A 27,453-nucleotide genomic window follows, 5' to 3' on the forward strand; every position below is an offset into this window, starting at 1 on the left:
CGCTTGAGTGACGGAGCAGAGCTCTATCAGCAGTTTACCAGCGGCGATCGCTGCTAGCAGACTGTAAAAAAACAAAAAAACTAAACAAACAAAAAACCGGCTGTTTCTTTTGTTTGTACAGCGCTGCGATCTAATGCAGGCTTTACTGGGGACAGCCCTATCACTTGGCTGTCCCCTGGAGAGGCTCCGATCGCGATTCCCCCTCTCATAGGCTGATGCATATGAGAGAGGATCACCCTGATTGGCTGATGGGGGGAATAAATAGTCATTTTTAATAAAAACAAAAAAAAGCAAAACTGCAAATTGAATAAAAATAAAAAACCCTAAACCCTGCAGCAGCGATCAGAGCCCACCGTTCACTCAGTCACTGCTACACCACACCTGCATACTTAGAGCCGAAAGAGGGTGCCAGGAGAATTCCCAGATGCGCACCTATTATATAGCCGCCAGGAGATTTGGGCACAATAAATGGCTTACCCTGTTACTTCACATGTCCAGGCGGCGGTAATTACTATTCCCCTCCTGGTCGCCATGGATAGTGGGGGGGAAAGACGTAATTCAGCTTTAAGCGAATTACAGTGTTTTAAAAAAAAAAATGTATTACGGCCTATGGTGGCGCCGGCTGCACGCTTTTTACAGAGCTCCTACCAGATGGCTTTAGTCAGGAACCCGGCCCCCTTTTACCTGAGCAGGCAGCATGAAGGCTCAGTGCTATACTTAAAGGATACCACAACTGACATGTGGCATAATGAGATAGACATGGGTATGTACAGTGCCTAGCACACAAATAACTATGCTGTGTTCCTTTTTTTCTTTCTCTGCCTGAAATAGGTAAATATCAGGTATGTAAGTGGCTGACTCAGTCCTGACTCAGACAGGAAGTGACTACCGTGTGACCCTCACTGATAAGAAATTCCCCCTTTTTTATCTCTTTCTTGCTCTCAGAAGCCATTTTCTGCTAGGAAAGTGTTTTATAGTTGGAATTTCTTATCAGTGAAGGTCACACTGTAGTCACTTCCTGTCTGAGTCAGGACTGAGTCAGCCACTTACATACCTGATATTTACCTCTTTCAGGCAGAGAAAGAAAAAAAGGAGCACAGCATAGTTATTTGTGTGCTAGGCACTGTACATACCCATGTCTATCTCATTCTGCCACGTCAGTTGTGGTATCCTTTAAAGGACAACTGTAGCGAGAGGGATATGGAGGCTGCCATATTTATTTTCTTTTAAGCAATACCACTTACCTGGCTATCCTGTTGATCCTCTGACTTTAATACTTTTATCCCTAGACCCTGAACAAGCATGCAGTAGATCAGGTGTTTCTGACATTGACAGAACTGACAAGATTAGCTGCATGCTTGTTTCTGGTGTGATTCAGACACTGCTGCAGCCAAATAGTCCAGCAGGGCTGCCAGGGAACTGGTATTGTTTAAAAGAAAATATGGCAGCCTCAATCTTCTCACTACAGTTGTACTTTAACTGTTTGCCGACCGCCTAACGCCGATCGGCGTGAAGTCCTGGGACTTCGTTTTGCAGGAGAATGTGCGCGCTGTGTGCGCATCTCCTGCTTGCTAGGCGATCGCCGCTCAGACTGTTAGACGGCGAAACTGGTGCCCTATTTACTGTGTACAGCACTGCGATCTACAGCAGCGCTGTACTTGGGGACAGCCGTGTGACACAGCTGTCCCCTCCAGAGTCTTGGCGGTGATCCACTGTCATAGGCTGAAGCCTATGACAGCCGATCAGTGATTGGCTGGTGCGAGAAGGAAAAGCGGGGATGGGATGAAATAAATGTTAAAGTAAAAATATTACAAAATAAAACCAATATTTATGGGAAAATAAAAACACTGGGGGAGAGCGATCAGACCCCACCAACAGAGAGTTCTGTTGGTGGGGAGAAAAGGGGGGGGTGAACTCACTTGTGTGCTGTGTTGTACGGCCCTGCAGCCTGGCCTTAAAGCTGCAGTGGCCTATTTTACAAAAAATGGCCTGGTCTTTGGGGGAGGGGGTAGTAGTTGAGCTGCGTGCTCAGCAAGTAGTTAGCAGGGAGCAGTTACCAGCCAGCAGCAGGCAGTTAGTTTGAGAGGCTTTTCACTGCCTATCAACTGCCCATGGAAAAGAGGCCTTAGTCCATTTACACGATTTATTGAAAATTTAAAAATTCTGCATCAATTTTGAATAGTTTGCCTCTCTTTGACATCCCTGTAGTCAGTCCACTCCTTACATCATTTAGTATTGCCTTAATATCAAGTTTCCTTCTCCACTATGACCAGCTTGTTTAGTAATAAGTACTATTACAGTTCATCTTCTTTTATAGTTGTTTTTCTCTTGCAGTAATTATGAGCAGATCGTGAAAACTCACCAGAGTAACCCTCATGAAGGAACGGATCAAGTGCCAGACCAGGTGAAGTTTAGCGTCTTCCAAGGCATCATGGACTCTTTGTTTCAGACCTTCAACGCCTCCATATCTGTCAACAGTTTTCAGGAGTTGTCAGCGTGTGTCTTTAGCTGGATTGAGGAGCACTGTAAGCCTCAGGTATGCCATTACCAGTGTGCATGGCAATCAGCCGTACATGATTTATATTCTAAGTGGATCACCACCCTTGGAATAGAGCAATCGGAGCTCAAGTGTCAAACTCCAGTCCTCAAGGGCCATATCCATGCCAGTGTTCAGGATGGACTTATGCTACGTACACACTTGCGATCAAGATCGTTTGCAAGGAACGATAATTACCAGACGAACAATAGTGGAACTATTGGAATGCAACGATGGGATGCAGCAATCATACACATTTTAACGATCGTTCTCGAAGAAAAGAATGATCAGAGGGAAATGTTGCATATTTATAACAAAAAAAACACAAACATGGGGTTACAATAGATACAAATATATGAGTTAACTTGAAAACAAAGTTTATTTGAAATTTGTAATGTAACAATCTTTACAGTCCGGACTACACAGGAAGTACGGAAGCTGGGCAGAATCCAACGCAGGCGCATTGGCCCTTGTAACAATCGTGCTCAGCAGATAACTGTACACACTACAGTTTTGTAACGCTTGTCGTTCAATATAATCCATCCTGTTGGATTTTCTCATCATGCGGATATCGTTTGTTTGTCGTTTCACTTAATGATCGTTTGGTAATGTTCTTTACCCGATTGTCGGCAGACCAATCGTTAAGCTGCTGTTTCAAACTACCATAGTCGAGAGTGTGTACTTACCATAAGAAATGGAGAAATGTGTTCTACTTAATGAGCTACACCCTCATTTCCACGGGCAGTTGAACTGTGTGCTCAGCAAGCTGTTAAAGAGAAACTCCGACCAAGAATAATCTTCATCCCAATCAGTAGCTGATACCCCCTTTTACATGAGAAATCTATTCTTTTTCACAAACAGTTCAGGGGGAGCTGTATGGCTGATATTGCGGTGAATCCCTTCCCACAAGAAATTCTGAGGACCATGGTACTCCTGGCAGTTTCCTGTCTGTGAACCTTGCTGCATTGTGGGAAATAGCTGTTTACTGCTGTTTCCAACTGCCAAAAAAAAGCATGCAGCAGCTACATCACCTGCCAACAGTAAAAATGTCACCATGTAATAAATGTCAGAATGTAAATCAGATTTAAAAGATTTTACAATGGGCAAACACTGACTAAATCCTTTATACATAATTATTGTAAAAATGAAGCACTTTTTAATTACATTATTTTCACTGGAGTTCCTCCTTTAAGAGCAGTTACCAGGCAGCAGCAATCAGATGTGAGTTTGAGAGGCTTTTCACTGCCTATCAACTACACATGGAAATGAGCCCTGAGGCGTGGTTGGACATTATACTATATGTCTAGTATAGTGATCTTGGCACCCGAGGCTGCTGGCATAAACTATACTCTGCTGTTGAGCTGGACTTCTTGGTTTGGAAGGATAAACATTCCCACTCTTGCCCATTACCATGCCTCTGTCCTCTCTATGCCAGGTTCTCCTGGTAGAGTCCATAGTTAGATTGCCATAAAAATATGGATATAACTGTATGCCTTGTTATCGGCCAATAAACAGCCCCTCTAAAAACCAGGGCTGTGGAGTCGGTCCAAAAATCCACCGACTCCGACTCCTCAGTTTAGGATTCCTCCGACTCCACGACTCCGACTCCTCTAATTTGCATATTACAATTTTGTTGATTAAAAGTATGTAACATGAAATTCGTCTCTTAACTGCCAATGCTTAGGAATTTTACAAGACAACTGAAGTGAGAAGGATATGTAGACTACTATATTTATTCCCTTTAGACTAAAACTAGTCCTTGGTAAGAGTACTTGTAAAAGGTACAAACCGGAACAAAGAACATCTATCAGGCTCTAGGCAATGTAAGTGTGGGTACATGTAAGAGTGATGTGCAGGTACTCTACAGGGGAATGAGGAGATTGTAAACAGACAACACCTCTGTGTTCAATGTGGACAGCATTCTCAGTGGATTCCCTGCAGCTCTGTGGGGAGTGCATATGTAGAGTATAGTACTACTGTGTAACAAAGTAAACCTGAGACAGATGAAATTAAAGTTTTATACATGCCTGGGGCTTCCTCCAGCCGCCTTCAGGATAATCAGTCCCTCGATGTCCTCCTCCACCACCTGGATCTTCTGCTATGAGTCCAGGTACTTGAGCCAGTCAGGCGTAGTGCGCATGCACACACTTCGCCGCCAGGAGCATACTACACCTGTGCAGCACTATTGCGCAGGTGCAGAATGTTCCTGGCTGTGGGAGCGGCATGCGGCCGGACAGCGCTGACTGGCTGAATTACCAGGACTCATAGCAGAAGATCCGGGTGGTGGAGGACAGCGAAGGACTGATTAGCCTGAAGGGGGCTGGAGGAAGCCCCAGGTATGTATAAAACTTTACTTTTCATCCGTTTCAGTTACCCTTTAATTTGTAGTCACCAAACCAAATTTTAATAACATATCACATTATTTGATTTCATCAGCAAAGGGAGTGCATACATTTGCATAAATCAGCATCAATGCAAAATTATTTCCATCTCGTAGACCATCTCTATTAGTGACACAGCTACACATCAGGCTTTATTCTTACAGCATAGATGTTATTTAGTATATATAAGAGATTCCTGTGTACACATCATATATACAGTCACAATCAGATATGTATATCTGACCTTAAAAATACGGGGACTGCTTTATTGAAGCAGCACAAGTAACTAATTTTGACTGGTTTATTTCATTTTTGTTGACTAAGCACAGCTATTACTGTATATATACATTATTTTTAATGACTTATCTGAGAAATAGAATATTTTATCATATTTTCTATTTTAATTACAGTTACAAATTCATTAGGAGTCGGTGCATTTTTTCCCGACTCCGACTCCAGGCACCCAAAATTGCCCGACTCCGACTCCACAGCCCTGCTAAAAACACACATTAGTAAAGATAAAATGTGTAGTTTATTCAGGACGTGAAAGAGGAAAATAAATTGTGTGTATATTATACTCACTCACAAGGCTAGGTTACCACTGATATGACAGGTGGGGAGATTAGACCCACCCCCATTTGAGTTATGAATGTTGCTGTGTGTAGAAGATAGAAGTGTAGGTGTAAAGGCTCATACACACATCGGATTTTTGCAAACGACCGCTCGTTTGGACGTCAAATGGGGCGTGTAAGGTCGGTCAGCTGATAAGACTGGATTTGAACGATCCGCCAAGCAGATAGTTGAAATCCAGTCTTATCAGCTGAACGACCGACTGTACACACGCCCGATTTGTCATCCAAACAACCTGTCGTTTGCACAAATCCGACGTGTGTATGTACCTTAACACTCCACCCAGGGTGGATTTACGAGTAAAACAATTTTGTAATGGAGGCACAATCTCAGTAAAAGTATTAATAAATTAGTGGTGGACTTTTTTTTTAATTTAGACTTTAGACTAATTTTAAGTGTATGGACCTCTAGCAACAGGCTATTGAATTTCCCATTGGCGTTACACTGCAACCCATGAAAGGTTTGTTCCTGTAGTACGGTAATCTTTTTCCTGGTCTTCCCTCAGACTCTGCATGAGATTGTACGACGTGTTCTGCACCAGCTAAAGAATCCGCTGTACTGAGACCTCCCCTTCCGTCTCTCCACCTGCCGGGAGCACCAGATACTGCCTCACACAAGCAAGCTGACCACCATGCGGTACTGACACCAAAACCAGATGGCAATAGCTGTGATTATTGTAAAGCTCATAGCTTCTTTTTTTTTGCTACCAAATGGTGTAAAAATGTTCCTGTCCTGCAGCTTCCTTTACTGAAGTATGCTGAATATGTTTACATTATCTGATGGGTTTCTGCAATCAAACTTAGTTTTCAAAAATATTTTTTCTTTAATGTTAAAGGACCACTACAGCAAAAAAGGAAGCAGTTAAAATCTGACAGAATAGACAGGTTTTGGACTAGTCCACCTCCTCATGGGAATTCTGTTTTCAAAAGCATTTCCTGAAAACGGCAGTTGCTAAGTCTAACTGCCAAAATAGTGTACAAGTGAGTAGGGAGGCTGGCTGGTATCTTAGTACTTTGACAGCTTAAGGAATGCACATAAGTAGATGGACTAGTCCAAAACCTGTCTGTTCTGAAAGATTAACTTTTTTTTTTTTTTTTTTGCTATAGTGGTCCTTTTAAATGTAAAGGTGCCCTTTAACAGTAACATTTTTATTGAACCATCATTTTTATTCAGATTGTATTGTATGAAAACAGAAAAGATGGTGTGCCAATCTTTCCTTTCGTTCTTGTTCTGGACAACAGCTAATTGAAGACTCATTTCTGCCAGGGCATACATTTCAATAGCCCTGCTTAGTGCGCTTCTGCCGCTACTACGCTCAGCTGTCTAATGACAACAGTGCTCTGGTCAGGAGTAGTGTTGCCATATTTGAACTTGGAACCGTATTCTGAATTCTTTGGATCAGAACTTGAATTGTTACACATGCAGGGGATGTTAACTCACTCTTGTCACCCCCTTTGGGCTCCACGTCATGTTCCAGCTTTCTGATACTTCCAGCTGTGAAGGAATCAGTATTGGAGAGATGGAATGCGACGTGGAGCGCAGAGGCCAGAGGTGGCAATGAGGATGAGCTAACACCCCCTGCCACCATCTGCCTGTGTTAAGATTCAGGTTCTGATCCAAAGTATTTAAAACAAAGTTCCAAATTCAAACACTAATCAGGAGCCAATCAGTGATTACAAACGAAAACTAAAAAAAGCTCTGGTTGTTAAGGGACCAGAACCTGCTGGTCTGAAATCAGTTAAAGAGAACCTGAGGTGGGTATTTGAAATCTTAAGAGACCACAGAGGCATGTCCTGTGCATAGTAACCTGCCTTTGGGTCTCGCTATTGCTGCCTCTACTCGCTAGCCAGGCACTTTTTACAGGGGGGCACTGGAGACCCCGGGGGACTTCCTCTTTAAGCTATATTCACAGAAGGGCATTGCAAATCCTTCAAAAGCAGGATTGCAATGGAAAGTTGCATCTCGCAAAATGTCTGGTGTGACATACAGTGCATGCAAAGTATTCTTCACTGCACCTGTTAAAGTGCACTGCAATGCCTTATGCCAATGTACTGCTAACGTGTCGATGTGAACGTACTATTATAATTACATTGTCCGATGCAATTCCCTACTGTGTATGTAGCCTTAAGTTCTGGTCGATTGGTGTTTTTTTTTTTTCATAGATATAACTGGTTTTGATATTAAGAATGGTTTGGATTGTTTATGCTGTGGATGATTAAATGTATTTTAAACAGCCCATGGAGTTGGAAAGAAAACATAACTATTCACTAAAAATTGCACTGTTAGCCTGAGGAAAAAGAAATGGAGTATTACCTGGGGCTTCTTCCTGCCCCCAGCAGTCTCTTGAGTCCTCTCGCCCTCCAGTGTGTCGCAGCCTCCTCCGAAAGCTTGCCAACTGCACATGCGCAGAGCGCTCCCGGCCGGGGCCACGTATGTAATGTAGACTGTGACTGAGTTTTTTCAGAGGGGACAACAGCACACAGGAGTGGAATGTAAGAACTTAGAGGCTGCTGGGGCTGGGAGAAGCACCAGGTAAATACAACTCCTCTTTCTCTCCCCCCCCCCCCCAGGTATCTGTTAATGGGCACCTTAGAGTTACACTCCAGGCACCAAAGAGAAATGTTATGCAAATAAAATTAGCCCTTTATGTTAATCTAGTGCCTCTGTGGGCATCGTATGTTAGAGCGGGAGCTTCCTCCACACATTTCAAGGCCTCTGCTCCACCCAATCAGTGTACAATAGAACTGTGTGTGGTTTCCTTACAGAGCTGAGCTTTTAGGAAGCTGCTGTTGAGGATAACATGATGCACAATTTAAATAGTTTCAAAAGGCACTTTGATAAGTATCTGATTTTATAGCTTACAAATTGGCATTGGGGTACTTAATAGCACACACAGATTGTTTTTGGAAAGCTGGGCACCAGGCAGCAAAAGGCACAATAGATTAGCATCAGAGGCTCTGCTAAACTTTGTCAAAACCTTATAAAAATTATATGCAAAAGCACTAATTCCCTTCCTGCAGAACCCACCCAATGCCTCTACTGACCAGTATGGCAAAACATACTCACTGGTCAGTCTTCTCGCTTGTTTGGGAATATGTAACCCAGCTTCAAGCTGGCAGCTTTCACAATTTCCACCCGAGATGGTACAATGAGCTGAATCCGTGTTCTAGCTGCAGCAGACTCAAAAGGTAACATGTATATTGTTTATTATATTCTGTGCCTGGAGTGAGCTTTTAGCAGGTGTCACTTCTGTTGTCTTCTAAGCCATGTACCTTTCATTTCTGTACCTTGCCTGTGCTGGCATGTCAGCAGCAATTTTACATGGAGAAACGCCCTCTTGTGGTAGTGGTTGGTATCAATTTTAAGCTTTGTTGTGTAACACATGATTATTCCTCAGGCTAATATTTGAGAGAACTTTTTAATTTTGGGGTTTTTTGAAAGCTGGATCTTTAAAGCGTGTACTCTTTTTATATTTATTTCTGTTAAATGTTCTTTGTACAGCTTATTTGTAATTAAATACTTCTGAATTTCATCCATGAACTTCTGACTTTTTATTTGATCAAGTTTATCTTAATAATGTTGCTTAATGAGTGGAGGAGAAAATAAAGGACCAAATGCAAAGTTTATGGGATACAACATTCTTTAATACAGTTTATACAACACAAGTGTTACTGTTCATATATCTATGTACATTTTAAACATATTTACAGAAAACTAAGCCACAAGCATCTGTTACCCCCTTCCTGCCTCTGTACAGTAATGCATATTTCTTGTGCTGGGAGAAGGGTTATGAATTTACTGATTACAGAACACTGCCTGTACTCTACTTTTGGGGCAGCAACTCACAGAATCACAACCAGAAGGTAAGCAATACCAATCTGTTTTATTTTCAACCATGTGATCACATCTATTGCAGGTGACAAATTATTCATTGGTATTAGGCTATAGCATTGCTACAGTAAATGGGAGCCAAAGGTGCAGGAAATCTTGATTAGGGTTGAGCTTTCAAATTTGGAATGCTGTTGTGAATGCTTGAGCCCAGAACTTAACATATGGGGAGGGGGGGGCGTACACTCTCTCATAGCCACCTCTGCCCGCTGCGCTCCACGTTATGTGCAATCTTCTCTCCCTCCTTCCGGCTGTAAAGATGGAAAGTGAAGCGCAGCAGCCAGAGGTGGCTGTGAGGGCGAGTACACAAGCACCCCCACCCCCTGCGACATATGTAAAGTTTATTGCTCTGTGAATGGTTTTCTGACTCAAAGCTCAACCCTAGTGCTGAGTACACACTGCAAAAGCACAAAGGAGTCATGACTGGGCTGCCAATAATTGTGGGTTGCCTGCAAACTTCACGCAGCTTGGAGCTGGGCCTGACACATGACACTTCCTGTCAATTCTGTTTGGGCTCCATGACCGAACACACCGAATCCAGCGCAGGAGACTTGGGCGCAGCCGGCACCACCATGGGCCATAATAGGAATTACGTCTATAGCAGCGCACACGGAGTAACTTCATCGCCGTCAGAAGACTGAGCTGAAGTTACTTTTAAAACGCAATAATTTAGCCTCCAGCAATTGCTGGAAGTGGAATTATTTCATTCTCCACCATCCATGGCAGCCTGGAGGGGGGAATAGTATTTAACACGGCCGGAACTTGTGCAGGAGCAGGATAAGCCATATACCGGCTGTATTCTGCGCCCAAGTCTCCCGCTCTTAGTCCTCTCGTACGCCTCATGACTAGCTGCATGCAGTTTGCATACAAGCTTGTACTATTAGCATTTCACTGGCTATCTCGAGTCCTTAGAAACCTATTTGCTGGGTAATAACTGCATCTTGGTTTTAGTATAGGTTAGGCCTGGGGCCTCACTAGAGTGATTTTCAGATGCGCTTTGAGATTACGGAGAATGGCAATCCCAAAATGCTCTACGCTGATGGAAGTGTATTGAGATAAACCCACAGAAGCCATTGTGATTTGGCTAAATGGCAAGCACAGGTCCTGCTGTATTTCTGGAGTGCTTGCACAGTCGCTTTTCAAAAGTGATTTTAGGCCTGGAAACTACTAGAAGCGCTTTTCCAAGCACCTTGGGATTTGAAAAGCTCTTGCTAATGTAATGCTATTGGGTGTGAGCCCACTAGAGCAGTGATCTGCAAACGTGACTCTCCAGCTGTTAAGGAACTAAAAGTCCCACATTGCATTGCAGGAGTCTGACATCCACAGTCATGATTCATAAAGCCAAATGCATTGTGGGACTTGTAGTTCCTTAACAGATGTAGAGCCATGTTTGCAGATCACTGCACTAGAGTGATGGGATTTTATAAAAATCCCACATAGCACTGCATTAGTAAGAGATTTTTCAAATAACAAGCACTTAGAAAAGGCTGATAGTGATTTTGTGGGCAGTTTCATGTGCTTTCATGGTATTACGGTGCATACACACATCAGACTATAGTCTTTGGAAAATGAAATATCAGACCAATTTTACCACCTTCCATGTAGTATGAGAGCCATAACTACAGTCTATTCTATTGAGCTGAACTGCCCATCAGACAGAAATCTTTGCAAGATGCTGCACACATTCAAAAGATCAGTATCTGCAAAAAATCTGTTCCTGCAAAATGCATTCATATTCTATGATATCTGCAGATCCTCATACACATCTTGTTTAACAGACATTCATCTGCAGATCAGATCCACCAGGATGGATCTTCAGATGATTGTTTGATCTGCAGGTGAATGTCTGTTAAACAAGGATGTGTATGAGGATGTGTATGAGGATCTGTAGATATAGTCTATGGCCTGGTGCACACCAAAAACCGCTAGCAGATCCCCAAAATGCTAGCAGATTTTGAAACGCTTTTTCTTTTTGTGCAGAGTTTCAGCTAGCATTTTGCAATTTTGTGAAGTGTTTTTGGTGTAGTAGATTTCATGTATTGTTACAGTAAAGCTGTTACTGAACAGCTACTGTAACAAAAAAACCGCCTGGCAAACCGCTCTGAAGTGCCGTTTTTCAGAGCGGTTTGCGTTTTTCCTATACTTAACATTGAGGCAGAAACGCATCCACAATCCAAAATCTGCAGCAGCCCGGGAGTATGCGTTTCTGCAAAGCGCCTCCCGCTCTGGTGTGCACCAGCCCATTGAAATACATTACCCAAGCGGATCCGCAGCCACAAGCTGATCGCAAACCGCAGCAGAACCGCTCTGGTGTGCACTAGGCCTAAGAAAGCATTTTGGAGGAACGGATCTTTTGCAGATACTGATCTTTTGAATGTGTACAGCATCTTGCAAATATTTTTATCTGATGGAGTTCAGCTCAATAGAATAGACTGTGTAAGTATGGCTCTCATACTACATGGAAAGGGGTAAAATTGGTCTGATCTTTCATTTTCCAAAGACTATGGTCTGATGTGTGTATGCACCCTTAGTTTGCACCAGCTTATGGGGCTTAGCTCTTCCCCCTTGCACAGGAGGTCACCTGCGCTTCTCTATATGAAGATATAGGGGGAATTCTTATGACCTTTTGTGCAAGCAGGTAGGGCTAAGCATCAGTTGACATTGGGTGACCTGGAAAGTACTTAAAGGACCTCTTTCACAAAAATCTTAATTTTAAATACATGTAAACATATACAAATAGGAGAGAGGTAATTTTATGGGTCATTTTACTCTTATGTTGCTGTCACGTACAGTAAGTAGTAGAAATCTGACAGACTTTGAACAAGCCCATGGGGGGGGGGGGTTCCTTTATTTTTAAAAGCACTTAGTGAATAGCAGTTGCTCCGTCCAACTTTTAAAAAAGTGTGCAGCAAGCAGGGAGGTTGGGCAGCATCTTTGTATAAATATTTTTCAGGAAGTGTCTTTATAAAGAATAAAGGCCACACTGAGAATCCCCCATGGAGAGATGGACTTGCCCAAAATCTGTCGGTAATTTTAGAATTCTAATACTTACTATAAGTGACAGTAACATAGGAGCAAATATATGGCTCATTTTACACTGGAAGAAAAGAACTTCTTAATTGTATGTGTTAAGATTTTTGCAACAGTTCCTCTTTAAATTATCAAGAAAAATAAAAATTCAGAAGTGATGTACAATCGCCAGCTATAGAATCGTACAGCACTTCTATTTAACATGGAAAACGTACCAGGAAACTGTACAAAGCAATTGCAAGAGCGACCTCTAGTGGGCCCCAGACTTTAGTTGGCGTGCAAAAAGATGACTCCGTAGGTACCTCAAATCCACTCCCTCACAAGTGCAGCCAGCCAATAAAGAAAAGGTCAGGAAGGCATTCCCTGTGCGTTTCATGCAATTTGCCTCCCTCCCAAAGCCAAAAGGAGGAAGTATCAATGTATGGAGTCACATGAAGAGCAAGTAAATGTAACGTCCCCTGACCCTGCCTGTGATATTGAATGGTGCTTAAAGTACAACTGAAGCAAGAGACAGAGGATGCCATTTTTTTTTAAATAAATACCAGTTGCCAGGCTAGCCTGCTGATGCTCTGCCTCCTAATACTTTCAGCCATAGACCCTGAACAAGCATGCAGCATATCAGGGGTTTCTGACATTATTAGCTGTTACAAAATTAACTGCATGCTTGTTTCTGGTGTGATTCAGACACCACTGCAGCCAAGTAGATCAGCAGGATGCCAGGCAACTGGTATTGTTTAAAGAAAACCTGAACTGAAAACAAAGTCAAAATAAGCATACACAAGTCATACTTGCCTCCCGTGTAGTCTACTCCTCAATCTCTTTCTCCTCTCCCGCATCCTATATGTCCACTGTGATCAAGGGAATTCTCAGTCCTCCATTTTGAAAATGGCCATTACCCCATAACAGCTTTCTGGTCAGCACCCTGTTAAACTGTAACATCGCCCACTTGAGCCATAGGAAAACATGGACATTACCGGGCACATCAGTTGTCCACTCAGCTATAACCGACAGCACTGATATATTTCAGTTCTTACAAAATGTTGTCAGAACTGGAAGGGATCATTGTCAGAAGAAAATGGTGAGCTTCAGAGGAACTGATGGCAAGGTAACTATGTAATGTTCATTTGAAGTTACCTCATGTGTTTATTTTAAATAATTTTACTCAGTACAAGTTCCCTTTAACTACCTAACGACCGCGTCACGCCAATGGTCTTTAGGAAGGTGTAAGCCTATGGTTGTCAAGTGGTTAAAAGGAAATAAATATCGCAGCCTACTTATCACTCACTCTCAACTCTGGTTCATTGTTGTTCGGGTCAGTTTGGAAAAGTGTTCTGAATTCAAACAAAACTAAAAAGCATAACTCGTGCAGAAAGTTGATTTTCAATTCACAAAAAAAACTGATTTTTTTTTTAAACTTCTAAAACCACTAGTGCCTGAGTTTTGGCTATGCAGGCATGATTTGCCTTCTGCTGTCAGTCTGCCATGGAATAGGAGAAAAAAAGCCTTTCAATAAGTCTTGTATGAGGCCCATACATCCTACTGTTTCCAGATAAAAAGCTCTTGCAGGGATATTCTAGTGGCAGAACTGCTGAATCCATTTCACCCTTCCAGAAATTACACATTCTGCTTCTTTCAAGTCAAAATTCTGGAACCTGTATTCTTCATACAAAAAATACATACACAATAAGCAGATATCTGCGCCAACACAGTTTCTCCTCCCTCTGTGTGAGTTCACAGCAGAGATTCCCAGAATGTATAGAGTATCAGTAGCACTTATGATTTTGCTGCGCTCTCATCTAATATCCAACAACCTGCAACAAACCCAAGCTCCACATAGTGCAATGCCGTTTCACTTACTTCATTCCACACTTACAATGTCCCCTTGTGTTAGTAATTATAGCTCTTTATTCCATAGCATGTTGGAAACCTACTATGGAATAAAGGGCTAGTATTACTTGAAGCGGTGCTGACTTTTTTTTTTCGTACTGGTGCTCCCAGGAGGCACTGCGGTTTGGGTCTTGGCACACATCTTCATTTTTGGCTTGTCTGTACTTCTCTCGATCAGGTTGTCTGTCCCCTTGTGATAGTAAACAAACGGTGCTCACACTCAGTGATAACACCACACACCCCTCTGCAGGAAATCTCCTCAGGTCGGTACATGTGGGGTAACCACAGCAAAGTGGGACAATGACACTTCAAGAGGCAAAAGTGCGCAAGTGGTGATTAACGGTTTGGAAGAAAGAAAGAGGCTGCTTAGTAATCATTGTGGACAGACCCCAGATGACTCATAGAAGGCGCATGAGACACCTGAATGCTGAGGTGGTTTGTATCCAGTGAGCAGCAGCGGGGTGTAAAAGCACTGTTTACTTCACTATCACAGGGGAGCATCTGTCAGTGTGGAATGAAGCAATTTAAAGGATAACTGAAGTGAGTGATATGGAGGCTGCAATATTTATTTCCTTTTAAACAATACCAGTTGCCTGGCTGTCATGCTGATCCTCTGCCTGCTTTTAGCCATAGACCCAATAAGTATGCAACAGATCAGGTGTTTCTGACATCAGATATGACTGACTAGCTGCGTGTTTGTTTCTGGTGTTATTCAGACACTACTGCAGCCAAACAGATCAGCAGGGCTGGTATTGTTTAAAAGGAAATAAATATGGCAGCCTCCATATCCCTCTCACTTCAGTTCTCCTTTAAACAACATCACGCTATGTAGAGTTCTAACTTGTTGCAGGTTGCTTGATATTTGATGAGAGCAGCAGAATCATAAAATGATACAACAAGTAAAGGTAAGTTTACATAACATGCCTCACAGCCCAGCATTGCAGGATGTCAGATATCTGGCGGGGACACATTGTAATCTTCATCCGTTTCAACACCAACTTCTTCCTGCAATAGGAGATTTCATTAGACTTTTGAAGTGAGTGGACATGAAATAATAAACTTCCATTCACTAGATTATAGATTACAGGACATATGAAGTGACTTTAAAGTAGTTGTACTTACCTGGGGGCTTCTTCCAGCAACTAGTGGTCACTAGGGGATGATCGATGGGATGTAAATACTACCAAAATTATGCAACTTGAAAAAGGGCCAATTTAAATCTTTGTTTAAATTGTTTAGTCCATTTTCAAACAGTATACATTTGTATAAAAATTTACATCAACTCGGAAGAATTTGCATCTCTTTAATCCTCTCTAGTGATCACTCTGTCCCTTGCCGCAGCTTTCGTCTTCTCTCCATTCCTGCTGGCAGGATCACAGACCAGCAGGTCGGCCTCTGCAAGCGCGGGCGTGCATCCGCATTACGCAGAAGTTGGCAATCCTGCAGAGGCTGCCACCGGGAATGAGAAGACCAGAGCTGCGGCAAGGGACAAAGTGGCCACTAGGGGCTGGAAGAAGCCCCAGGTAAGAAAGGTCTCTTTTCCATGGACTGATAGGCAGTGAAATGCCTCTCAAACTCACAACTGCTCACTGCTGCCTGGTAACCGCTTGCTGAGCACACAGCTCAACAGTCCATGGAAAAGAGGCCTAAAACTACTTTATTTAAGGTCACTTCGTATGTCCTTCAAGAGCAGTTTAAAGATCGCACTGCAATTTGATCCCATTCCTCCCATTGTCTACTACAGCAATTCCACCACAATTTTTGTCCAATCCATTGTGTGTACTTTAACTGTGGTGCGTTTGTGATTTCCAACAGAGTGTAAAAAAAAAAAAGTGAAAAATATTTAGAATTGCCAAATCGCACACACAAAAATGCACAGTGGAGCGATTGCTATGTGATTTCTCTGTGCTGCTATATCTAGTACAGAAGCAAGGAAAATGCAGCAGGCATGATGATTGGATGGAATGGTCATGGGGTTTCCATTAGTGGAGTACCTAGAGTTTTGTGATGAAATTCACATCGCAAACTGCTGCAGAAGAGAGTCCTATAGGTGGCCACACACCATACAATTTTTTAAATATCTGTGCAATTCAAGAATTACAATCAATTTTTCTGACTGATTGTAGCAATTTAAAAATCTGACCAACACACACCTATGTTAAATTTTTCCCCAATCATGAATAAAATCATTGAAAGCTCAGAAAAATAATTGAAACTGTACAGCAAGTCATTTACAATCCATCACACACACACCAGGCAATCCTTGATAAAGTTGGTCTGAAATTTCCAACATGTCCAATCTACACAAAAAAAAAAAAAAAAGTACGGTAATCCAATCGAATTTATCAAAAGGGAAAGCTTGATTTTTCGGGACAACTGATCGTAATTATTGAATTGGTGAAGAATCGGTTCTTTTAATTGTATGGTATGTGGCCACCTTAAGGGTCTGTTGACATTTAGGCTGCTTTCACAGTGGGAAGTTACAGGCGCACATTAGAGCAGCCTGTAACGCAGCCCACCGCACAGTAATGAAAAATCAACGGGCTGTTCAGTACCTACGTTGCGTTACATTGTAACTCTGCACGTTCTATGAAAGTGCAGCATGCTGTGCGTTATACGCGGGTTTAGCCGCGTTAGACGTTTGCACATGCTCAGTAATGTTTTATTACATAGCAAGGAAATGAACAGCGCTACTTAAACAGATAAGTGCCTACCTGCAAGAGAGTTCAAGCCCCACTTGTGGGATAAAATACACACCTAGCATACACATGACCTGTCTACCACTGGAGGATGTTGGTTTCCTGTAACAGCTTGCATGCAACTTGTTAAGTACTCGTCCCTCCCACTGCAGAGAAGTCATCCTTGATGGGAGCGCTGTTCATTTCCATGCTATGTACTAATTTAATTTTTGGTCAGCTGCTCCCACTTAAAGAGACACTGAAGAGAAAAAAAAAACTGATATGATTTTTATGTGTAGTACAGCTAAGAAATAAAACATTAAGATCAGATACATCAGTCTAATTGTTTCCAGTACAGGAAGAGTTAAGAAACTCCAGTTATCTCTATACAAAAAAGCCATTATCTCTACGACTTTCAAAGTTGTGGAGAGGGCTGTTTTCTGACTTATTATCTCAGCTGTTAACTATTTACTTTTCGTCTGGCAGAGGAGAGGTCATTAGTTCACAGACTGCTCTGAAAGAATCATTTTAAATGCTGAGTGTTGTGTAATCTGCACATATTATAGAATGATGCAATGTTAGAAAAAAACACTATATACCTGAAAATAAAAATGAGAATATTTTCTTTGCTGCTAATCTTCTAGTAATTATTCATAGTACACAACCAATTCATTATATCATATTTTTTTTCGCTTCAGTGTCTCTAACAGATTTGCTTTTAGTGTATATGCAGAGCTTCTGTTTGGGTTCAAGGTGCGTTTGCAGTTTCTGGGGGGGCTCAGCACACCTCTGATTGGAGGCCATTTGGAGGCGGCCTGGTGATGCGCTGATCCACCTTTTGCGCAATGTTGTTTTATTGTTTTTTGTGTGCAGGAGAGGAGGGGAGAGTCCGCTATTTTGCCTAGCCACATGGCTAATTAATATTCACTGCAATGCCGGTTCTCTTCCTGCTAGCAATTATTCATATGAATCGTTCTCTGCCTGCTAGCTATGAATCATTGCCGGTTCTATGGAACGAAAACTGCACACCAAGAGCCGCATAACGCGGCTCTATGTAGCGTCCACCTTTAGCACCACCATGCGTTGAGTTAGGGAAACGTTATGCAACCTTAACGTCCCCTGCAACGCAACGTCCCACTGTGTAAGAGCCCTTAAGCAATAAAAGGCTTAAAAAATGAAAAAAAGCATAAAATCTTTTAGGCAATTTGAAATGCCCATTTATGGGCTAGACATTAAATACCTGGCTTTTTATAATGCTTATGTGTGAACACACTCTAAACATAACATTACAACCTGTTCTCACACAGAACAGAGCAGGTGAAATGTGAGGGAGGGTGCAGTCTCACTAAACCAGCAGCATCCACTACTAAGTCACACGCCACTATGCCAACAGCAACTATTCATTTGTATCAGCCACTGTGCCAGTAACAACCACTCACCAGCTGCTGCCACTATGCCAGCAGCAGTAACAGCCACTCACCAGGAGCAGCCATTTATCAGCCAACAGCAGGTATTGATTAAAAAGCGACTCATTAGCAACTGCCACCAGCATACTAGCATACTAAAAAGGGACATAGTAGGCTTCCTACACACTAAAAATTGTGAAACGCAAGTGAATTTTGCATTTTTCACTATTAACCTCAATCAAAATACAGCAGGACTATGCCTTTGCATAAAATCAGAAACGCATTCATGGTTTCCTGTAGAAATGTTCTGTTTGATAAAACGCAGTAGGCACAGGGAACCTAGGGGGAATTAGCAAGCAAAAAAAAAAAAAAAAAGTTATTTGGTTGTGCATCCAACCACAACCTCAAGAACAGCGATATGGCTTTTTGGGGTTTTTTAAAGGAAGAGCATCAGCAAAGCAATTGCTTTGGTTCCTTTGATTGGATCCTTGTCATTCATCTACATTTGTATGACTGCAATCAAGGAGATTGATAAAGAATGAAGACTGATGCTGTTCCTTTTAAAAAAAAAAAAATTGCCTGTTTTGTATACATCTAGTGTTTACTCTAGGGTGGAACTGTACTGATACATTTCATCCCTATCTATTGATGTGGCTTTTTGCCTAAAAAGTTTGGACACCCACTCAAACTAAATATAGAGATAAATACCACGCACTCTGAAATGGCAATAATATTAAAAGCATGTAAATACCTCTTACCTACACTACTTAGTTTAATATGAAAAATTCTTCTGTAACAATCTTTATAGAATTTACATTAGAAAAAAACTAAAATGTACAGCATCAGAAAGAAGTTCTACTTACAAAGAACTGCTTCTTGCTTTTGGGATAACCTTCAAGAATCGCATCAAATATGTCCGTAGCCTGTGGGGGAGAGAGAGAGAGAGAGAGAGAGAGAGAGAGAATGTGAAATGGCCTGTCTATGTACTACTATTCATACATAAAAGGATGCGAGCCCAGCAGTGGGCAGTTGTGTGCCTGCAGGACTCGGGATGTCACTGCTGGAGTTTTATAACAGGTGAAGGGAGCACTTCATCCAAGCACCAATCACAAGGCCCCATTCCTGCCCACGCCTCACCATTCGTTTTCTCTTCTTCCACTCCTTACAGAACTGCTTCCGCTCGCTGTACACCTGAGGGGAGAGGAGCCGACACATCAGCCACAACAACAAACTGTGTGTATTAATAATAATGTGACTGCTGCAGATACATCAGAGTATTGTCTTATCACTTAGCTGTCCCTCATAGCAGCGCACAAATACCTACCACAGTCATGTGTCTATAGCGTGTAGTGAATATGTATCGTAATCTAGGGCCAAATGTAGGGGATAGCCAATTAACTTATCTGTATGTTTTTGGGATGTGGGAGAAAACTGTAGTGCCAGGAGGAAACCCATGCAGACACGGGGAAAACATACAATCTCCGTGTAGATAGTGCTCTGACTGGGATTCAAACCAGGGACCCAACACTGCAAGACTGCTAACCACTATGCCACAGTCACATTTCATAGGTCAAAATGGAGCAATCTACTCTTTGCAGGGATATAGAAAATGGGGAGGGGGATGGACAATTCTTCACTAATAATGCAAAATACCAAACGCTGTGCATTGCAAATTGGGGTATATTCCACACATTGGCCTCAATTCACGGAGCATTATCAAACGTTTATCAAACACTTTATCAAACGTTTGATAATTTACCTCAAGGGTAAAATCTCATTTAAAATTCACTAAAGGTGTTATATATTTATTGAATGTTTTACCGATAAAACGTTCAACAAATATATAACTCCTTAGTGAGATTTTACCCATGAGGTAAATTATCAAACGTTTGATAAAGTGTTTGATAATGCTCCGTGAATTAAGGCCTAAGCTTTATCAAACATTTGATAAGTTACTTCATGGGTAAAATCTAATTTTGATTCACTAATGCGTTAGATTTATTGAACGTTTTATCGAAAAAACATTAAATAAATCTATAACACCTTAGTAAGTTCAAAATTGGATTTTACCCATGAAGTAACTTATCAAATGTTTGATAAAGCTTAGTAAATTGAGGCCATTATGTGTTACAAGACATGAGCCTAAACTAAAAGGTGGCCATAGGCTTTAATATAATTATGCATTTGCTAAGGAAAGCAATAAAAAAAATATTTACATTGTCAAACTATAAGAACACACACTAGATTATCAATGTGGGTCACCCCAGCTTCAGTGACTCAGATTTTCAACCTACTTGACCAGTTACTTCTAATGCAAGCCCCAGCAGGACACAGGTCATCTCCTCCCCATAGGACAGACCGGGCTGCCGTTACAGAGCCCAGCAGCACATCTGTACACTGGTCAGGGGTAAACAGTCGCCCAAAATGGTCCCGGAAGGAACATTTCAGGAAAGACTTATCACGGGTCTTTACACAGTTTCAATTGCAAACACATGGAAAACAAGTTGATGCACTCAAATGCCAAACACTTGAAGATAAATCTTGTGTAGTATCAACCTATTTCCACTAGGGGGTGCATGAATGCAACTGTACAATCTGTTTAAAGAGAACCCGAGGTGTGTTTAAAGAATGTTATCTGCATACAGAGGCTGGATCTGCCTATACAGCCCAGCCTCTGTTGCTATCCCAAACCCCACTAAGGTCCTCCTGCACTCTGCAATCCCTCATAAATCACAGCCGTGCTGTGAGGCTGTGTTTACATCTGTAGTGTCAGTCTCAGCTGCTTCCCCGCCTCCTGCATAGCTCCGGTCCCTGCCCCCGTCCCTTCCCTCCAATCAGCAGGGAGGGAAGGGATGCAGGCGGGGACTGGAGTTCTGCAGGAGGCGGGGAGAGCAGCAGACTGACACTATAGAGATAAACACAGCCAGCTCTGACAAGCTGTTTGTCAGCAGCATGGCTGTGATTTATGAGGGATTGCAGAGTGCAGGGGGACCTTAGGGGGGTTTGGGATAGCAACAGAGGCTGGGCTGTATAGGCCGATCCAGCCTCTGTATGCAGATAATATTCTTCAAACCCACTTCGGGTTCTCTTTAAAGGGAGGGTCCACGGAGTTAGTTAAAAAAAAATAAAAATGCTAATCCACTTATCTGGGGCTTCCTCCAGCACGTGGCAGGCAGGACGTGCCCTCGATGCCGCTCGAGGCTCCCGGTCTTCTCCGGTGGCTCACCTGACCTGGCCAGGCCGGCTCCCTTTAAAGTGGATCCGAGATAAACTTTTACTCATTGCATAATTGTGTTCCCTACATATAGATTATAGGGCATTCCTCAAGCCAAATACTTTTTGTTTTAATACTCTTATGCCCTATAAACTAATAAAGCCTCGCCCACAGCTTTTCACAGTGCCTTGGCACTGTAGCAAGGGCTTATAGGAGCTCAGTCTGGGCAGATGGAGGAGGAGGAGGTTACTAGCCAGAGATTTCAGTTACACACAGGCAAGCTGATAGCATCTCCAGCCCTCAGCTTGTGACAATGTAACAAACAGAACATGGCTGCCCTCGTATCACAGGAATAAATAATCATAAACTGTTGAAGCTGTTTGCAGCTAGATTTAAACTTTAGATAAGAGATATAGACAAGTTACTTGTTATAGTTAGTTTTTCATCTCGAATCCACTTTAACAAAGTAGAACTGGAGGCCTCTCTCATAATATAAAATCCTTGAGTGTAGAAAAGTACTTGGAGGGGTTTGCAGTGTACATGGCATGATATCAGGCATTACAGAGCCCAGAGAAGCAACAATCACAGGGAACAGTGTGCAGTTATAGATATAAACAGACATATTGTCATTAAAGGTCCACTATCGCGAAAAATTGTAAAAATACATACATATGGGATGTACATTTGTTCCAGAATAAAATGCCCTATAAAGGACTTGCCTATGTTGCAGTCACCTAAAGTAAGCAGTAAAAGTTCTGACAGAACTGACAGGTTTTTGGACTAGTTCATCTCCTCATGGGGGATTCTCAGTATCGCCTCTGTTGTTCACAAAAGCAGTCACTGGAAAGAACGTATGAAAAAAGGGCAACTGGAAATATGGGTGCCAAAAATTAACCAATAGAAGAATATTGGTGAATTTACCAATATCCTACTCTTGCAGTGCCAATGACGATAGTAAAATATCGGTAATCGATACTCATATTTTACTACAGCTAAACCTAACCTTATTCTCACACTGAACCCTCACTCTACCTAACCTTAACCACCCGGCTGGACGCCTAACCTTAATCACCACACCATCACGCCTAACTTTAAGCGCTCACCGGCCCACCCCTAACCTTAACTGTTCCCAACCCCACGCCTAACCTTAACCATCCCCCCCCGGTCGCTAATCCGCTGAAAAGGCTCCCACATTTCCTGTTTCCTAGCCAGCCTGCCTACTGATTTGCACACTACCATTTAGAGAGTGCTTTTGAAAAATCAAGAAAACTGAGAATCTCTTATGAGGAGATGGAATAGCCCGTGATTTGTCAGCTTTTTACTGCATTTTGTAAGTGACAAGAACATGGGATAAACGTAATTTATAGCACATTTTAATCTGGGATTACTATTTCTTGTACATATTTTAAATGGTTACATTTTCTGCAATAGTAGTCTCATGTACATCATTTTAACTAGAGCTATTTAGGAGGCCATTACCTTCTCCTTCTCTTCCGGCGTGACATGGTTGGCTGCAGATTTCATCTTGTCCAGCTTTTGCTGATATTTGCTACATTCTTCCTTCAAGTCTTTGATTTCTCTCATCATGTCTTCAGTGGTCATTGAACTATTCAACTCTTTTAGCTCTGTAAAAAGTGAGGATTTGTATCACAACAGTATAGTGATTACATGAACTTTTGGACAGGAGTAAGAATTGAACTCAAAAATGTAAAACTCCATCAAAAACAGAGGTAAAACAGTAAAAAGTAAGTTTGCAAATCGACAGCCTGCCGTTTCGGGCGATAAGCCCTTTGTCACGTCTTGAAGCTGTATAAATACATCAAAAAAGAAGCACTGTAGCTGTGCAAATACATTAAAAAAATATTTCATATTTATATCATATTTATATGAACTTGAAAGTAGGAATGCTCGTTCGGATTCCGAGGTAATGCAATTGCCGCATCGGAATGCGGAAATCGGTAATACACGCGTGTTAGGCGGATTTCCGCCAACTAACGATTCTCTCAAAAACTACAAGGTCTTTTTGAATTTTTTTTTTTACCTCTTGTTCCCACACTTCTGATTAACATACCCTGAAAATTTGTTTCCAGGATCTACTGAGGCTTTGCTATTAACCGCTAAAGTCGGCGGATTTTGACTGTAATGTAAAATGCTTAAAATCCACATTACCAGCTATGCGGTAATTTTAAGCCAATCAGAAGACTCAGAATGAATAAGCCAATCAGAGACTGCGGAAATGTCCGCCTAAGGCCTCCTTTCCACGAACTGTTGAGCTGTGTGCTCAGCAAGCGGTTACCAGGCAGAAGAAAGCAGTTAGCATGCAGCAACAAGCAGTTACTAGGCAGGAGTGAGCAGTTGATAGAGTTTGAGAGGCATTTCACTGCCACTGGTGCGTGGAAAGGAGGCCTAAATCCCCATTCTCTGATTGGTTTATTAATTCTGAGTCTTCTGATTGTCATAAAATTACTGCATATCGGTAATACTGATTTTCCACATTTTACATTACAGTCAATGGCCGCCGACTTTAGTGGTTAATAGCAAAGCCCCCATAGGTGTTAAGGTGGCCACACACAATACAATAAAATTATCTGATTTTACAGCAATTCGATAAATAAGATCGGATTTCCCTGAGCATTGAACGCTTTTTTTTCCATTCGAGCAAGAAATCCGATTGGATTTCCCGTTTTTATTCAATAAAAGTTGATCGGGAGTGCTGGATTTTTCAGATCAATTTTTATGAAAATTGAATGGTGTGTGGTAGATTGCCAGTTTATTAACCACTTCTCTACCACAGATTTTTTCCCCTTCAAAAGCTCTTCCTATTTATTCGGTAATAACCGTATCACTAATTATCCCACTGAAATGATCTATACATTATTTTCTGCGGGAAAAAACAGGCTTTCTTTGGGCAGTACTTTATGCTAATAATTATATTTTATATGCATTTGACCGGGAAGAAGAAGAAAAAAAATGTAAAAAAAAAAAATTTAAAAAAAAATAAAATAAAAAAAAAAAAAAAAATTTAAAAAAAAAAAAAAAATCACTATTTCTCAGCTTTCAGCCATTGTAGTTTAAAAATAGAATGTGCTATTGTAGATAAAACAGACATTTTATTTGCCCATTTGTCCCGGTTATTACAATGTTTAAATTATGTCCCTAGTACAAAGTATGGTGATAATATTTTATTTTGGGTTAGGGGTGAAGGAGTTTCAAAAATAATAAAAATGTATTTAATTTTTCTATGGTAAGTAAATAATGGTGTATCTGGAAATAGTTTTACTTTTTGGCCACAAGATGGTGCTACGGTATATGTACTCCGTTTTCTTAAAATAGAAAACAGAACCAAATATTTACATGTGTTTCTAGGTGTTTGTAAACAAGGACGTAGAAAAGCGCGGCAGAAGTTGCTAAGTGGTTAATATATACACCCAAGCAATTTTCTCAGTTTCCAATCATTTTTATCATAATTGGGGAAACATTGAACATAGGTGTGTGGTACATTGGTCAGATTTTTGAACTGTTACAATCAGTCAGAGAAATTGATTGCAATTCTTGAATTGAGCAGATATTTAAAAAATTGTATGATGTGTGACCACCTTTAGGGTACGTACAGACATACGATAACGATCGTTCGTTCTGAACGACGAACGATGTTAAAGGAGGTATCGGCCGATGATCGTTTGAAGAAAGGCTACTTTGAACATCGTTCGTGTACGAACGATCTTGGAACGAGCGTTGCGTGCGCAACATGATGTATAAACTGATTTCAAACACAAGTGTCAAAAAGAACCGTTTGAGCATGTGCAAAGCTTTGAGAACGAACGATCAACGACCGATCGTTGTACAGACATTACTTTTTGAACGATGGTCGTTGGAAAAGATCTGGCAGAATGGATCGTTCTTTACCAACGACATATCTCGTTGGTCGGTCGTTTTAATGATCGTTTGTGCACTTTTTACGAACGATCGTCGGGCAATGCCGTCGGTAACGATCGTTTCAAACGACTATAGTCGCATGTCTGTACGCACCCTTAGAAACACCAAATTTCCAGGGTATGTTAATCAGAAGAGTGGAAACAAGAGGAAACATTTTTTTCAAAAAAAGAGCACACCATCCACTTCTCTCTGACAGCACCAGCGATAAAACAGAGGGAAAGAACTCATAAAATACTATTCTTTGAAAGATGTCTCACCCCAGCACGTTCAGAACATCCTCAACTTCGACGCATTAACCGATCATTGCGCAGACCCAGACTCCATGGTCCTGATATACAACCATGCAGTGTCATCTGCCTATGACGCCCTTGCTCCAGTTCGCATTAAACGGTCTACACCACTTCACCATGCACGGTGGTTTGACAGCTCACTAAAGGACCTAAAGAAAGAAGTGCGCAGACTAGAAAGGAAGTGGCGAAAATCTCAGAATTCAAAAGATAAACACACCCTTGTCTCTCACCTGGAAAGCTACCAAAATGCGATCACCAAGAAAAAATCCTCCTACCCATCACAGGAGATCGCAAAGGCCGCCAACAGGCCAGCCCAACTATTCCGCACAGTTGATAGACTCTGTAACCCATCCTGTCTAAACCCTACTATAACTCCTTCAAAGGAGCTATGTGAGAAATTTGCTTGCTACTTTGCTGACAAAGTATCCTCTATTCGGTCTCTCATTCAGTCCACAGCACCTAAGACTTATTCAACTCCTGGAAATAGTTGCAAGAACAACCTAACACCCTGGACTGACTTCAAAAGCATTAGTGAGGAAGAGATCTCAGATATCCTCCATCGCCTCTGCCAGACAACCTGCGACCTGGACCCTGGACCAACTAAACATAAAAACCGCAACTGTCCATTAAGATTCTACAAAATTTGGACACCATGGTGTGACAATATCTCAACGACTGGATCTAACTTGGAGTCTGATTAAGTTCCCACTCCGTCATATACAATAACGGTCAGGTCTCGGGGGCCGGTGATGTCTGTGTAGGGGCCGGGGGTGGGTCTGGAGCCGATCTCTTCTCTTCTTTCCTTCCTTCCCCCGCCTTCTTCCTCTCTTCCTCCTTCCTTCTCTTTCTCTTCTTGGGAATGCTTCCCTCTTTTTGTAGGGCGCTGGTCTCCTACGCACAATGTATGTGTTCAACATCACATTTTCAAAGTAGATGAATCCTGGCAAATATGAATGGAATATGTGTACAATGGATATGATATTCAATACTATGCAGGAGATTGTAGAAAATTTCGCTGGAACTACTTAAGTGACCATTCTCCCTTTCTTTAATTGAGAATGTAATAACCAATGTGATGATAATGTAATTATGCTATATTCTCCCGTGTGTGGGAGCTCAGTGTTCTTTTACTGTACCTGTTTCCCTGTTATCTTCTTCAAAAATAAAAATTGAAAAAAAAAAAAACATATGCTGAAATGCCCTGACCTGCTTGGTCCAGCATTTCACAAAATAGTAAATTGCTCTCTGCAAGCAGGGAGGTTTCCTACCTCTCTAAAAGAAGGAATCATCAAGCCCCTTCTTAAAAAACCTTCCATGGATCCAGAAGCAATGAACAGCTACAGACCTGTCTCCAACCTCCCCTTCTTAGGTAAAGTTATTGAAAAGGCTGTCTATCTGCAACTTGAAACCAGGCTATCCGTAAACAACATCCTGGACCCTCTACAATCTGGCTTTAACACCACAGCTGTGAAACAGCCCTCATCCAAGTCTGCAACAATCTGCAAGGGACAGAGGGGAATGCTCCATCCTAATCCTGTTGGATCTCTCAGCGGCTTTTGATACAGTTGACCATGAAA

General features: G+C 41.8%; 2 protein-coding genes across 4 annotated transcripts in view; one reads left to right on the forward strand and one right to left on the reverse strand.

Moving 5' to 3' along the window:
- MLX (MAX dimerization protein MLX) overlaps positions 1–9,079 on the forward strand; it is a 39,170-nt gene extending 30,091 nt beyond the window's left edge. For both annotated transcript variants that reach the window (XM_068261933.1, XM_068261935.1), the window contains exons 7-8: positions 2,335–2,536; positions 6,053–9,079. In XM_068261933.1, coding sequence (XP_068118034.1) covers positions 2,335–2,536; positions 6,053–6,109 — 259 coding nt within the window. In that variant the 3' untranslated portion in view covers positions 6,110–9,079. The remainder of the gene's footprint in view (positions 1–2,334; positions 2,537–6,052) is intronic.
- Positions 9,080–14,092: 5,013 nt separating this feature from the next.
- The window catches only part of PSMC3IP (PSMC3 interacting protein), a 45,518-nt gene continuing 32,157 nt past the window's right edge, over positions 14,093–27,453 (reverse strand). For both annotated transcript variants that reach the window (XM_068262681.1, XM_068262682.1), the window contains exons 5-8: positions 23,130–23,275; positions 19,574–19,627; positions 19,300–19,359; positions 14,093–15,357 (exon numbers count right to left, since the gene is read on the reverse strand). In XM_068262681.1, coding sequence (XP_068118782.1) covers positions 15,301–15,357; positions 19,300–19,359; positions 19,574–19,627; positions 23,130–23,275 — 317 coding nt within the window. In that variant the 3' untranslated portion in view covers positions 14,093–15,300. The remainder of the gene's footprint in view (positions 15,358–19,299; positions 19,360–19,573; positions 19,628–23,129; positions 23,276–27,453) is intronic.

Source organism: Hyperolius riggenbachi, chromosome 12 (assembly GCF_040937935.1).
Source record: "Hyperolius riggenbachi isolate aHypRig1 chromosome 12, aHypRig1.pri, whole genome shotgun sequence".
In the NCBI taxonomy this organism is placed as follows: Eukaryota; Metazoa; Chordata; class Amphibia; order Anura; family Hyperoliidae; genus Hyperolius; species Hyperolius riggenbachi.